This window comes from Pinus tabuliformis, chromosome 5_1, assembly GCF_031772625.1.
Source record: "Pinus tabuliformis cultivar Carrire ecotype Pingquan chromosome 5_1, CPIR1, whole genome shotgun sequence".
Classification (NCBI taxonomy): domain Eukaryota; kingdom Viridiplantae; phylum Streptophyta; class Pinopsida; order Pinales; family Pinaceae; genus Pinus; species Pinus tabuliformis.
In genome coordinates, this window is record NC_142305.1 from 912870187 (window position 1) to 912886674 (window position 16488).

The 16488-nt window shown below is 37.7% G+C and overlaps 1 protein-coding gene across 1 annotated transcript in view; it reads right to left on the minus strand.

Annotated features, from left to right (window-relative positions):
* Positions 1-16167, minus strand: part of LOC149167779 (methionine aminopeptidase 2B-like) — a 299021-nt gene extending 282854 nt beyond the window's left edge. Inside the window, exon 1 of the mRNA XM_089433147.1 lies at positions 15970-16167. Coding sequence (XP_089289273.1) covers positions 15970-16071 — 102 coding nt within the window. The 5' untranslated portion in view covers positions 16072-16167. The remainder of the gene's footprint in view (positions 1-15969) is intronic.
* Between the last annotated feature and the right edge of the window lie 321 nt (positions 16168-16488).

The window sequence follows — 16488 nt, forward strand, 5'->3', positions numbered from 1 at the left end:
ACGTCCATATCTAGCATATCACTTATCATGGTATCACCATTTCTTTGTTGAGGAGCAGATCATATAATAAACAGCACCTGAATTTGTTGAGGAGCAGATTATATAATACACAGCACCTGAAGAATGTGGATGTAGAGAAGCCAACCCCAACATTGTCTTACCTCACAATACTGTCAAAGCAATATGCTTTTGCTATAATAGAACAAAGAGAGCACAACATTGGACAACTAAAATGTGGCCCACATGAAAGCATTGCGCATGAGGCCTCACCAGAAATCAGATTTCAGGCTTTGTTCCAGAACACAGCCTCTTTTTCTCAAGAAGCCTTCAGATTTTTATTGGTTTAGTCCCTCAACAGTTATTGCATTTTCAATTTTCCTTTGAAAATTCAATCTCCAAGCCGAAAAAAAAGGGGCTCACTTTCACCAACCTCTATTTAAATTGACTGTATGTAGTTCACTGTAATCATACGGGTAGATTTTCCCTTTACTTGATCCTTAATTGCTATGCAATTCTAGGGTAGGGAGAATTCTTAATTGACACAGCAATTGTTTCAAATCTGAACATTGAATCAACAACATATATGGAAACGACAGCTCCTATAGATCTGCAACCTTGCCACCAAATCAATAGATCTAGGATCCGAGCACTGCAACATCCTTGTGATCAATAGGCAGCCACCATTGATCCGCGACCTTTTCTCAGTCCATCAGAGTTTAAAATGTTCCGCCAATGGAATTTGAACCTTCACAGCAAGAGAAACAATGATAGAACAATGTAATTTCTATCGTAGCAACAAAATTAGCCAAAGCGTCTACATTCTTCCTAGTCCACGATATTAAAGATGGATCTGAAGTTGTGGACACGTCCCAGCAGAAAAGGACAGCTCAGACACACTGAGACAGATCCTCATGTGGCTCATTGATCTCTGATCTTATTGCAGGCTTCATGACTCCAATTCATATCTCATTCTAAGATTCTTTCTAATCACAAATCTCGTGCCTAAGTACTTCTCCTTGGCAAATCTAGGGTCACACACTTGGATCGTGTGCCCTCTCTAATGCAGCAGCCTTCTCCTCATCAGTATACAATGCCACACATTATCAGAGCTCAAACTTTCCAAAACAACCATTGCTATTCACACTCAGGTGCCTTTCTCAAAAAAAAACTTCAACTTTGCTCTGATACCATGTTGAAAAAACATTTCTGATCTACAGATAATTACTTGTGATATTATTTACCATTAGTTTAGCTTAGTCAATTTTCATCAAGCAATTATACATCAGAAATTCAACCAATAGCAGTGATAACAATGTAAAGATCATAGTGAACAAAAAATAGACACCAATGTTTAGGTCAGAGACCAGGGCAAAACCCCACCAGGGGATAACCCAATCAAACCTTTCCTTAGAGAGATCCTTCAACAGTACATCAAGACATGGATAATACTGACCACAAGATGGCTTGCACAAGTGCTAAGATCTCCTCCACAATGTCTGCAACATAATGTCCAGCAAGATCACCAATAGATCTTCTAGATCTCAACCTAGTACGAGATCACAAGAATAAGAAGCAGATCTTGGACTAGCAGACTTCAGATCACAGGAATAATGAGCAGATCTCGGACTAGCAGACTTCAAATCATAAGAATAATGAGCAATCTCAGACCACTTTGCATAGTAGAACAATGAGCAAAGTATGTGTGATCAAATTGCTTAGCAAGGAAGACAAACGGAGCCCTTTATATAGCCATCATGACATCCAAAATTCAAATGGGTGCCTTTCTAGGCAAACCGACTTGACCATCTAGAAGAGTTGATCTGATCCAAATGAGTGAGTTTCTAGGCAAGCCAACTTAGCACATGTGGAGCCACTTGTCAATAATTTCTCTTTTTTTTTCAAAAATACATTTTTGACCAAATCAAAAGCATGAAGAACATGCTAGAAACAATAATAATTTTGTTTTTCCCAAGTACAAAGATAATAAATAATGTTTTTATGAAGACTTACCATAGCTACATTTTCAACATTTATATGGATGACCTGTTTCTCAGAGTGTCAGAGGAGCTCATCAAGATGTGCAAGTAAGAAATTGGCATGATGCACTACAATTTTAGGATTGGGAATGTGGTGGCAAACAGGTGAAATTTTCCTAGGACAAGGAAAATATGCAGTTGATATCCTAAGGAGATTCAGAATGGTGAATTGCAGGCCTGTGTCTGCACCCATGATCACCAATCTAAAGAAGGAATGTTTCAGAGTCCACTTTGTACAAACAGTTGATTGGTCCTTTGATATATCTGGTCAACATTGGCCCAAGTATATGCTTTGTTGTCAATACCTTGAGCCAGTTTATGATGTAGTCGAGGAGAGTGCATTGGATTGCAGTGAAGCATGTGCTCAAGTACTTACAATATACAATGAAGTATATTGTGAGATATATCAGGAATGGTGGAGTGCAGTTGCAAGTCTATATAGACTCAAATTGGGCTTGGAGTGCAAGGGACAGGAAGAGCACCTCAAAGTGTTGCTTCAGCTTGGGATCAACAATGATCTCCTAGTTCAGAAGGAAGCAAGCTTCCGTGGCACACAATTCAATAAAGGCCAAGTATATGGAAGCGAGTTTAGCGAGTTGTGAAGCCATTTGGCTTTGCAAGGTGCTCACAGGGTTATTTGGTCTTGAGTTGAATCCCGCTGTGACGCATTGTGAAAATAAAAACTGTATCAAACACTCAAAAAATCCAGTGTTCCATAACAAGTGCAATCATATAGAGACCAAATATCACTTCATCAAAGAAAACGTCCGAAAGGGAGCTGCGAAGGTTTAGTACATCTCCACAGATGAGCAGGTTGCAGATATTCTCATCAAGCACCTGGTGAAGGGGAAGTTTGTTTTCTATAGAGATAAGTTGGGAGTGGCACAGAATATCTTCCTAGCTAGGAGGGAGTGTTGATGATTATAGCATCAAACAAGTACTTCTGCATAGGCTAAGTATCAAGCATGCAAGAGTCATCCAAGGACCAAAACATCTCTAGTACTCAATTGAGTGACTTTTATGATTCTTTCCTAAGTCTAACTTAGGAAAAGCACATTGATTGATTAATTAATTAACATTGGCTATTCAGCTAAGGTTTTCTAAATAAAAGTGAATTATTCACTTTAGTGAATTAGATCTCATCTCTATCGTTAATCTCAAGTGGATTAGGATATAATCCCAACCATCCATCACTTTGGAGATTAGGGTTGGGGATTTAGCTCCATGAGAAATTATAAAAGAACGCCCAATGGGAGGAGAAAAGCACATCAGAATCATTGAGAGAGTGATTTTCTCAAGTGAAGAGAGAGAGAATTGGGGCAAAGGAGATAGAAGTGTTGCAGCAAGAAATTTCAGAGAAGGAAATTTGTGGAGGCCAACTTGGCACCAAATTCGCAAAGGGCCGAGCTCTAGCTCACATAAGTTGAGGGCTTGCGCAAGGAGGTTGTACGATTTACGGCTTGGCTCAATTCCAGTGAGTTGTCCAGCGCATGCAACATAAGAGGGGCAGATAGGAGAGAGGAAAGTCGAGTTTGCAAAAAGGAATTTTTCAGCATGCCAAGTTTTTCAAGGGGGCAAGTTTTGCCAAGGGGCGCGGGTTTCTAGGTTCTATTATTGTATAAAATATGTAATTCTTTGGGGGCCATTTTCCCTATAAGGGAGCCCTGACTTATTCTGAAAAATAAAGGATAAATTGGAGGGTTATAATAATGTTTTATTGTGTGATTAATTTTCTCCTTTTGGCCCGCAGAGGTTTGGTCTCGTGGCCAGCGGACGATCTGTTAAGTCGTCCGTGTCGTTGTGTAGGTCACGAGTTCGAGTCTCGTCTTACCCGAGGGCCGTTCTTGCGGGCTGGGCGGTTCCTCCTAGAGGTTATAGTGGCAGCTGGTGGTATTCAACCCCATGTAACGCGAGTATGATACCACCGCCATTGTTGATTCCGCTAGTCAACAAAAAAAAAATCTCCTTCTGATTCTGCTGCAAATTTTATTGTTAAATACCAGTGTATCTTTATTCAACAATTTCAATTAGTTTAATGGGTTAAATGGATTTTTGTAGCATAAAATTGATTGGGATATGAATCAGATTTGGTATTCACAAATTTAACAGTCCTATGGTTAGGAATTGTTTGGAATATTTTGAATAAGTAAAAGATACATTTATTGTGAATTTTGCTGCCATTGTAGGGCTGACATTTAGGGTTTAAGTGTTGTTACATGTGTTTTTAACCACAGAAAATTGTTGTAAGTTATTCTCTTGTTTACTCATGATCTTAACCCTTATTTCACATTTGATTATCATAGTTTCCAAGGCTAAATTTGTTGATGATATAAACTATTGCATTGCTACAAATTTTAATTTAAAGAGCTAGATTATGACAGCCAACTATAATTTCTTGACTTTGTGTGTTCGGGAACCTATGTCAGCCTCTATTGCTTAGCCTAAACCTCTAGATTCAGCCATAGGAACTTTTGAACTCATATCTTGAATTTACTCTCTATTCCACCCTAAACCCTAATTGCCTATCCTTATCCTTGAGTGGAAAACATTGTAGAAACCTTAGGGGGCACTTGGCTTGAGCTAATTGGGTTATTCGATCCGTAAGGTCTACTAGGGAAGCCTCCCTTATGTTGAATTATATCCATCACTGAAACGAGGGGAATTGTTGCTAAGGTAACAATGGTGACACTCACTTGATCTAGGTTGCCTAGTGAGTCTTCACACTAAGGTGCTAGATTTTGTTGTAACAAACCCTCAATAGCCTAGTCAATCTTATGGAAAATGAGGCTACTTCATTATCAGTTGGATGTTGAGTATAAATGGGAGGTTCCATACATCTCCCACCTCCCATGAAGTTTAGAACCACAATCCATCACTTAACCATGATAATCAAGCTAGGGAAAGTGGCATGTAAACATTAAGATGACAGGATGGGCAATAAAGTTATCCCAACTATAAGTACTTCCTCCTCAATTTCACTTGCATGAAGTGAATTGTAATAAATCTGAAGTGATGGATTGGAAAGATGAAAATGGGATTTCTTTTTTGGATTTCATTAAAGTTATAGTCCTTCACAAGTCATATGGGAATGCTAGTAAGGTCAAGTTCCAATGCAGCTTAGTCTTGATCTCTCTAGTTCAATGGTTTGATCGACCTCTGTGGATTCTCTTTGGAAATATCAACCGAAGTGGGTTTCCAATCTTTGTTCATGGCTTTGGGGTCTACCTTTGGCTTTAATTTGGAAATGTGGGTTGTCTTTGAATTATGAGTTGATTAGTATTACTTGCCCCAACTCCAAGCCCCAAACTACCTTAGGATGAGTAGTTATATCTTCATGGAGAATCAAGCTCAATTGAAGGCTTTAGCTAAGATGGAGGGCCACAGGCACACCAAACGTTGTGCTCCCTGTGAAATCTTGGACCTTCAAAGAGCTCAGTGGAGGAGAGTTCGTTAAATAAAGGATTTCCAAGTGGGCTTCTCTAATTGTCACAACAAAATGGCAATTCAAATGCAAACTCAATGGTATAGGAATGTAAAGTTATTATAAGTTGTGACTTGTCAAAGTAGGCAAATAGAGAAATTTGAAGCAAACTTCAATATGCTTTATGAATCAATCCGGGGTCTTGCTAGGAACTCACATTGTCTAGTCACCTCTCCTTAGGTTTCTATTGGTTCTATTTGAGATAAGATTAAGAATGAGTAGAGTGTTCAACAAGTACAAGGAGACATGGCATCTGGAAATGCAGATCTAGAGTCGAATCCTCAAGCTAACATCAAACAAGAAGCCCTTAATGTGCATGTATTCTTCTAAGGCCACATTTTTAAATGAATTGTACAGTAGTTTTGTTATGAGAACAATATACTAGGCATTGTACCAATTGGCTCTATGCTTGTATTCCTAGGAATGTACAAACAGCTCAAACAGTGGGCAATCACTTTGATAGTATAGACCTCTTTAAAATCCTGATATTAGACATATAATTTTTTCTTTGCATTAACTTGCTATACAGATGGTAACAACCATCTTTTAAAACAAATGGTAACTATTTTAGTGTAAAGAAATACAATAAAATAAAATATAAAAATGATAAAAATATAAAATATAAAATAAAATAAAATAACTCAGTTAGGAAAGACATGGTACAAAAGAAGAAAGCCAAAATAACATTCAAATAACCTCCTCAATGTTAAATTGGTTAAGAAATACAAGAAAGACCAACATTGCCAACAACCACATAATAAAAACAAGGTACAAACAAGCTCTCAATGAAAAGCTAGTGTCTAGAATCGTAGCCTCCAAAACACCTTCACATGATCCACTTCAGAAATAGTGAAGCAATCACAAATTTAAATAAAGATTCTTGCTTCCAAATCATAACCTCCAAAACATCTTCACATAATCCTCTTCAAAAAAGAAATGAAGCAAACGCAAGTTTAAAGATGCAAGTGCATGAGCAATCAAAGCAAAGAATCAAATCCCCATAATATCGTCAAAGAACAATGTCCAAAAATGTCATAGTAGATAGCAAACAACACACTAAAGCTAATAAGAGTAATTCGACGGAGATGTTGTGAAGACAAGAGTGTCAAAGATCAACAAGAGTAGGACTATGTATGCCTGAGAGCTGCTCCAGGCATGATTTCTTGAGTTAATAAAAAAAAAATTGTGCAAGCAAATGAAGAAGAAGATGCAAAAGTAGATGCATCAACAAGCAATGCATCATGTTCCTTTGCATCTGAGGGCTTTTCTTCAATCTCAGTAAAACCTTGAGCGTGGCGCCACAAATCCTAGGATAATCTTGTCCATCTCATCCAACTATTTGTTGGGGATCATAATTAGTCTTCAAATCTTGATATGCGTCAAAAAAAGCATTATCTTCTTGAAGTGGAATAGCCTCTTTACAAACCTTACAAAGTCCTACAAAGAAATTGTCTTCATATCATAGTTGGATATTAAATACATGCAACTAGACAATAATACCTTGCAATGAAGAAACTTCATTGTGTATTCCATCATTAGCAATCAAAAGTGATGCAACTTCATCACAAAGTATGTCATGAGAAGTTTGAAAAAAGGGAAATCTCTCCTCATGAGATTTCTATAGCAATGACACTTCTTCATTAAGAGCATCCATGGCAAAAAACATATCAAAAAATTATGCAATCTAGTGGGGAAAAGCATGTAAAATGTTTGAACGAGGCACATGATGTGTGAAGGCCAACGCAAAAATAAAGAACAACCTCTTTGGAGCTTACAAACAAAGTCCAAAACAAAATTGACCTCAGCTTGTAGTAGGATAATAAATACACGTAATTGTGCAATACTATCCCACAACAATGCAACTTCATTATGAAGTCAAATCCATTCTTATCAATCAAAAGTGAGTCAACTTCATCAAAAAGTATGTCATGAAAAGTTCGTAAAAACACACCATTTCTCATGAAATTTCCAAATCCAGAGCATCCATGTACAAAAATATATCAGGAAATTCTACAGTATAATGGGAAAAAAACTTTGCAAAATGTTTGAGCGAGGCACATGGAATGTGAGGGCCTTTGTGAAAATATAATTAGTTCTTTAAAAATTTAACCTTGTGGAAAAAAAAACACCACCCAAAAAAAAACAAAGAAAAAAAGATCCCTCCCTCGAAGGAATAAAAAATTATCATTGAAAACAAATTTCATTCCTCAAGAGGAAATAAAGGAGATCTAGTAAAAATATACATTCATTTTTCCATAATTTCACTCACTTTAACAAATAGTTGCCTCCTCCCTTTTCGATGCATATGGTGGCATTAAAGCAAAATGCTAAAAATGAGAATCAAAAACAACGACTCCTATTTAGTACTCGAGAACTCATGAAGCCTTCTTAATGACCTACTTGACAAAATATTTTGATTTGTTCTCTATACTCACAAGAGGAGAAAATACATCCCCTATTAAGATAAAAGGAGATGAGCTTGAGGAAAAAAAAATAGAGGCCACTATTTGTTCAATATCGGAGTACAAAATTGCTCTTCCCTCCACAAACAATTACCCAAAAAATGTGCATGTTGAAGATCTAGGGTGGGATGTGCTTTCGAGTTGCATACATATTACACATAGTACATTGTTTGATAAAGATGGGGTAGACTAGAAAGTTCACACGTAGAAACATGCACATACAATAAGAGACCTGTCAGAGAGAGTCAATATATAAAGAATGTTGCGCTACATCACTTGGCTAAGTTGAAATCAAGTCTCATAGTAGGAGAACTTGCTAAACTAGAGAAAAGTTGCCTATTATCACTCAAATTGTACAATAAAATGATGAAAGCTCCAACCCACACCATAAAATCTAAGTGGAACCTCGATAGTCACCCATTATCACCTCAGCGACCTTTGCCTCTTTAGGCTAGCTCTCCTCTGACTTCGTGGGGGGCTCTCCTAAAAATAACCCGGGCATAAACAATAAGGAGCAAGGTGATATCACAAATAACCCCAGTGATCAAATTGGGTTTTAAGAGAAAAAGGAAATATTTGTGATGGAAGAGATGAGAAGATCGCTGCCAATATTCATAGGCAATGGAATCAAGGAAATATTAATGACAAGAGGATATTAAGAAGAATGACCCTCCTTATGTCAACTACCTGGAATAATGGATTGGGAGCAGAGAATAGTATCTAAGGATGGGTAGTTTCTTGGCCAATAAATTGCAAAGTCAAAACTCACAAGAGAATATTCCTCAATAGGATTAGCCATGACCCAAGGATCGACTATGGCATAAAACAAACCAAGTGTTTACTAAGGGAACCCCCGCAAGGGTTTGCCTAACAAAGAAGCTAGATGTTTACTTCACACCAACGACGGACGAGATAAGATCTAGTGCCCTGATCTCTCCTTCCATGTAGCTTAAATTCCCTTAGTGGATCAATCACACTAAGCCTTGTGGTGATCTCAAATCACTTACAAATTTAAACTCTTTAAAATACCGCAGATGGAAGCAAGAAAGAAAAGCCTTATAAGTTGAAACGTACATCACATAATGAAATCAAAACCCCAATAATGCCAAGAAAATTTTCATTAAGCCCCATGGAGAGGAACCACTATCCAACCATGAATTTCAACTAAGGAGGTCGAGGAAGTAAGGAACTTCCTTTACATTAAAATGATATTATCTGTGGAATTTCCTTAGATATATAGCAAGGAAATTCTACATCTAATCTACTTCTAGAAACTAAAACTAATAAAATAAAGTGGTCAAAGCCAAATGTACAATGAGAAATAATAGATCCATCCAACTAGGAAAGAAAAAGGCCATAAATTATTATTTATTTAAAATAATGACCAACACGCCCTTGATTCATGTGTGAAATAGTTGTTAAACCTTGAAGGTTGTGTTCAAGTCTAAGAAATGGTCCAACTCGGCCACATTTTACTTTATCTAAGCGAATAGTAACCCAATAACTAGCTTAGGTGGCTCCAACTACTAGTTTGACCCTTCTTTGACTACCATGTATGAGTTGGCATGCGAATTTACCAGTCACAAAAATTGTTTTTTGCAAAAAACACCCTACTAGATTTATCTAGCGTTTTGCTTAAGGGAGGCGGGCCCTATCACGAGGATTCCAATGAGCTATCACATGCCCAATTTGGAGCTAGGGCATTAGTTGTAGGCCACCTTGAGTAACTTATAATATGAGTTGGAAACTGTAATAATTTGCTTGCATGGGTGGTAGGACTTCAAAGTTTTGCTACTTTGGGGCTCCAGAAGGCTAGCACAAATGATAGGAGGCTCTATGCATGACATGCAACATAAATCATCTCATATGCAACGCAAATATACTTTGTCACCTTTTGATCATGTATGACTATGTTCACATCCCCCTTTACTTGCTGAATTTTGCTTTAAAAAAACCTATATTGCCAAAATTTCAATGTGGTATGTCAAGCACGCATAATTCTCAACAACATGAGCCCTTGTTGAATTTTGGACACAGAAGCCTTGTGCATTGGGATCCATGAAATGTCCAAAAATAGTCCTATCTCCAATCTACCATGTTGAATCAAAGTGAAATTTAACTATAGGTACCCCTACTGGAAGGAGGAGTGACAATGCCCGCACTAAAAATAAACATTCACACCCTCAACAAATTGCACAACGAGAAATAACATGTTTCACTATCGAACAAGTTTTCTTGGGAGCGGGAGCGGGAGCAGGAGCGAGAGCAGGGAGTGACATTTTCAAAAGCTCCTGGTTTGGGAGCAAATTTTTATATAATATAAATTTTATATTTTGATGCATATACGTCAACAAAAGCATGTAGAATGATGAATTAGATATAAAAAGGCATAAAAACATGGATTGAACCATATAACATCAATCATCTAGAAGTTATAATCTTCATCAACCACGTCCACAAGTTAGTAACGTATAACATATTGAGTCTCATGATTCATCAATCTTAAAGTTTCAAGATTTCAAAATTCAATATATAACATTTATCATCATTGATCACTAAAGTTGTACTTGTAACCATTACCATTACCAAGTAACCAAAATATAACAAAAAAATATCTAACATGAAATGAAATGTTTCAACTTTCACGAAGCATCATATTCATAATTCATTACCAATTAGTCAAAATTGTCAACTTCAAACTTCAAACTTAAAATGTCATATATTGTTTACAAAAAATATCATAATAAATATGAAAGATTCAACAGTTATAAAAACTACTAGAAACTACAAAAGACAAGTAAATATATTATCTATTGCTAATGCTTGGTCCTCTTTCCACAAGAAATGTCTAATTTCTGAGCAGGTTTGGTGGTCTTCTCGGAGTCTCCTCTCGCTTAGTCGCACGACCAAAACCAAAAGGCACATGCCCTCCACATGAGGATGTAGATGGAGGGGGCGGCAACAAAGGAACAGTTATTGGAACTCGAGCACTGCTACTAGATGGTGGGGGTGGCATGGTTCTTTTTGTTGCCTCATCATCATCTTTCAAAAGTTTTGCTTCCAATTCTTCTAGATGTAGTGCCATCCTCCAAATTATCGTCCTGTGGGTTGTTGTCCCAAGTTTTATGTGATGTTTCCTCATAAGCCTGATCACAATAATGACTCAACAACCTCAAGTTGTAGTGCACATAAACCAAGCTTTCTACCTGATTTTCATTATTTGTTTCTTCTCACATTATGGATGAAGCTATAGGTGCTCCAACACCTCTCTGCAAAAGAAGTATTTACAACCTGTGAGAGCAATGTTTTTGCCAATTTTGGCAAAAGTCCCTAGCCGCCATATGCTTCCCACCATGTGATAGCATCAAATCTGTCTCTATCTTCCATTGCATGCAAAGAACCAAATGAAATAGTGCAACTAAAGTATCTGCCTAATTCAAGACACGGATACCACACTCATCTTTGTCAGGGACCAACTTGTCTAATGCTTCCATATATCCTTTAGATACCTCTAGATCTGTATGGGGTTTGATCCTAAACCCACCCCCAGGTGCAGGTTGGCCCAACCAAGATCGAGATTGGTATTTTGGCACAAGGATATACCCCAAGGCATGTAATGGAACATTAAGTTTATTCCACCGTGCACACACACCATTGTGAATCATAGTATACAATTTGGGATCCCTTTCCTGAACAATATCTTTAATTTGCCCCAACATGCTATCCATCTGCTCATACACCTCCCCAATCACTAGTTTATCTGTATCTGCAAAACGAATCATGCTATAAATGTGCTTGGTGAATTGCAAAACTTCCCTCACACGTGCCCAAAACAAACCATCAAGAGTGGTCTCCTCCACCTGTTTAAAACCTTGCATATCAATTGTCGTTGGAGCCCTGTCCTTTAATACCTGCCAGTGTTGACTTGATACCATGCTAACCAATGACTCTCTTACCTTTAAAAGGCGCATGAAGATGAGGTAATAACTAGCAAATCTAGTCTTCGCAATCTTCAACAGCTCCAAACTTGAGTGATTGCGGAAAATCCCATGGGTATTGCTATGATTGGTAATAAATTTTATCATTCTCTTGCCTCTCTTGTACAAATCACCAATCCAACTATATTGAGATTGTTTGTTTTTAATAATATCATGCATCAAAAGGTTCATTGTGTGAACCAAACAACCAGACCAAAATATGTTGGGGTATCTATCCTCAATAATTGCTCCCACTGCCTTACAACTAGAAGCATTATCAGTGATGACTTAAATGACATTGTATGGCCCAATACGTTCAATTGTTTGAAGTAATGGTTCTGCAATGTTGATGGCGGTCTTGAACTTTTCTGAGTAATCATATGCTAAAAGGAAGATTGCACCATTCATAGACACAGCAAGAACACTTATCAATGGCTTGCCTTTTACATTTGTCCATCCATCAGATACAATGGATACCCCATGTTCATTCCAAGAATTTGTCATTTTACCCAATAAATGTGCTATTTTTGCTTTTTCATGATCAAGTCCCGTGGTTCTAGCCTTGTCATACCCAGGGCTCTTGTATCCTTCGGGGGCATCATTAATGGCAAAAACCATTTCATTCTAATAAGGTGAGCAAAGAACATTGAATTGTATCCCACATGCATAGAGAAACGGTAAAATTTTGAATCCACATCATTCCTACACCCTTCGTCAAGGAAATCTAATATGGTTCTATACCTTAAAGGGATGTTTGTTCCTGTGCCTCCATATCCACTGCCATGGGAGGATGTTGATGGAGTTCTTTGTGCATGTGATTGTGGGCTATCATGTTCAAAGACACCCTTTGATCTTTTAGATTTGTATTAGGTTTCCTCCTCTTCCCTTATGTATTTGGCTCTTCGTGGCACTGACACACTTAAATAAGTTCTTATTCCTATTTGTTTATCTCCTTCCCATGGCCTTTTCCCACAGAGGTGCCTTCTGGCACAGGTGTATGAACCTGTGTAAGTGTTTTTGCAATGGAGGCATGTAAATTTAGTGGTTCCAAACCCTTTCCCTCCTTTAGGCCTAGAAACATATTTCCACAATGGGGTTTGGTCTGGTTTCATTTTTATGCTCTCATCATCTCCACCCTCCTCTTCCTCCTCACCAAGGTACTCCTCCCCTCCAGGGTTTTCATCAAATCCACTAAAACCCACTTCTTCATCCTCTTCATCATGATCAACCCTCCTTCTTCTACTCTCCAACACCATAATAACAAAAAAAGGATCCAACAACAAGAGAATGCCAAGCCATATAGCCATGATGTTTGAAGTTTTGAGCCTGCAACAAGTGGAGGAATGGGAATGGGAAAGAGAGAAGAGAACAATTTCATTTAGCAATGAACATATAAAAAAAACAAATGCTAGATTAGAGTTTACATCCTACCTCTTTGGCCTTTAATCCCAAGCTCCAATCTCCCTTGCAAGCTCCTCAAGCTCCTAAGCAATCCTCTCAATCTTTCACTCAATCTTCCTCCTCAACTCAAGCTCCAATTCCAAAATCCCTCTCTTTCTCTCTCATTGTGCAAATGGTGAATAATGGGAGGAGAGGAGGGCCTTTTATCTTAATTTTCCCTCCCTTCCACTACCCTGCCCTCCCTTGCTTGTCTGTCATGCGCCTTTTTTGCCAGCGAGAACGAAATTTTTGAGGGAGCGGTCAAAAGCATTTGCTCCCCAACCGCTCCCTCCTTGAAATTTTCATTTTGGGAGCGAATGGGAGCGAATGCTCCCGACCGCTCCCTAAAAAACAGGGAGCACATTTTTTTTAGGGAGCACGAGCGCACTCACGAGGTCGCTCCCTATCCACTCCCGAGCAGAGCACGCTTCAGGAGTGGGTTGGGGGGGCACTCCCCCGCAACCTTGCTATTGAAGATAAATAAACCCCAAAATTTTACCAAATTGTTAGTGCATGCCCAAACTCACATCCTCGGGGAAAAATGCAAAATGATAAAGCTAATGTTTATGCATCATGAGAGGGAGGTGAAGACAATATATCTTTGATCATGCATAAACATAGTTGCTAAGATTTGTCGAATATGCAAATTGTAATAGTCCCGCAGCTCTAACAATGAATCATATATATACACCAAAGATCACACCAAAGTCCAAACAGTTTCAAATCAAGAAGCTCTTGGGGCTCTGCCAAAAGCAACATAAAAGTAATCACAACAAGAATAAATCTAAAAATGCATACTAGGGGAGGTTGCACCAACAAAAAATGACCCAAAACTATAGCAAATAGGTCCCAAATACTTGCAGAGTGTGTGGGATATAATATGGAAACCTGTAGAAAGGAGCAAGTTTAGATAAAAGACAAACCAGATTCTTGCTCAAACTTATTGTAATAAATTCACAAACAATTGCAGCCCATGGACCTGACAGTAGCACAAGCTCACAATCTTCACACCCATTAATATCAAACTCAAATTGATGCTTCCCTATGTTTCTGAAGTGACATGAGAGATAAGTATTTCTCTATATACTCTTTGACAATGGAGATGACTTAAGCTCTGCAACAAATTTGAAAGCAACAAGATTCATAAAATCACAGGACAGTCCACTTGCTCTAATACCATGTTAGAAACAGTGGAAAAAAGTTAAACACATATATTGCATAACATCACATAAAGATCAACACCACACCTATAGTGGACAAACCCTTGTGGCATAGAAAAATCCACTCTGAAGGGCATTGCTTTATCCCCTCGTTCTCTGGACTTACCAACTTCAAAGAAAATAAAGACAAGCTAAAGTTCTATGAAACCTGAAACCATGCATAAGGAGAAGTAACAACAATAAGTTTATTCCAGTATCATAAATCTGCTAACGTTACCCATTAGCTCACAATTGGATCGTGATCTTATTTTTCAGAAGTCATTTGATAATATTCTTGAAAATATTGTACAGCATATTTTATTGCTTTTTGGCCTACGTATACTCGATTGTTTCAGAAAATACTGGAAGCACATTCCTCCCATACAAAGAACTTTCCTCCATTCTGATAGTTTCACGTCTTTAGCTAACGTCAAGACACTGGATGTTTGCAGACTGTAGTGTGTCCACAATCAAACTTAAGGTGAAGAGAGGAACTTTTAGAAATGTACTCAGATACTTTTCTTTGGAGTGGAGTGGAGTTCTTATTAACATTCGAGCACAATGACACACAGTAGTTCTAGAAGAGGAATTAACATTTATTAACTGTCAAGAGTTAGATGTTCATATAAGATCTTCCACTTAAGCCTCCTGTCCTCCACATTAGTTTCTCCGTCATGAGAATCTATTAGGGCTTTCTGTCTATAAACTACGATCAAAGAGTGATAAGATTCAAGAACTCGTGGCTAAAATGGAGTACGCCAAGTCATTTGACCTAAAATCAACCTCGTGGATCAGCCAATCTCAGAGAAATAAAGAACTCTATCCTTGAACAGAAACATTAGTACTCATATAGGACGTGCTACCAGAGGGTTTGTATAAGGATCAAAGAACAATAATTGAATAATGCAACTGTCCCAAACAGGCATCTCCTTTTTTTATCTAGATGTGCTTTGGAAAGGCTAGATTTCATTAATCGCCATGGATAAAGCGATAGAAATTTTTCAGTAAAAGACATTTTCCCTTTTGAATTTTTTATATCCGTTAAATTTTATCTCTTAAAAATAACAACGCCACACACATGTGAAGCAAACCAGAATTCTAACAGAACTGCACCCATTCCCCGCCTGAGAAGCCTAGAAAGCATAGTCCGAGACTATGCAGAGAGTTTTATATTTGATATCTTTGCAACGATCATCAAACTTATTGACTAATTCCATAGTTTTACCTTAGCCTCCACACAAGCGTAAAATGTAAATGTATAATAATCGGGAGTCTTCTGTAAATCAGCGAAGTTCGACCTGCTGAGCAACTGCTAGAGGGAAAAATATAAAAGGGCATGAATTTTAGGTAGGGAATGGAAAAATATAAACTTACAGATCCATTTTCAGGGCCATCTGTGTTAGATTGCTGATGAAGTTGAAGGTCTCTGAGGGCCTTAGCAGCCTCCTCCGATTGCTCGGTTGCGCCCCCTGCCATGACCAGCCTTCTACTTCGTCTTTGCCTCTCTACTGTTTCCTTTCAATCAAAACCCCCACCCCTCAGCTCTCTCCTCTTTATTTACTGTTTTTTCTTTTCCTTGTCATCAAGACCTCCACACCTTTACGAAACTCCTTATAGGCAATTCTTGGTTTACTTTGAATATATTTATTAAACATTCACATGTACCTTTACAAAAAATGCATTATAGGCAATTCTTGATTTACTTTGAATAGATTTTGGATTAATAAATATTATTTTAAAAAATAAAATTGATTGTTTAATTTAGGTAGGTGTACTTATTCCATTCCCTTGTTTTGACTCTCTATTAATTTTTTCTATTTCATGCTCTTAAATATTATATTCATTAGAATTTTACAAAATTATATATATATATATGAGGAAGATTCAATAATA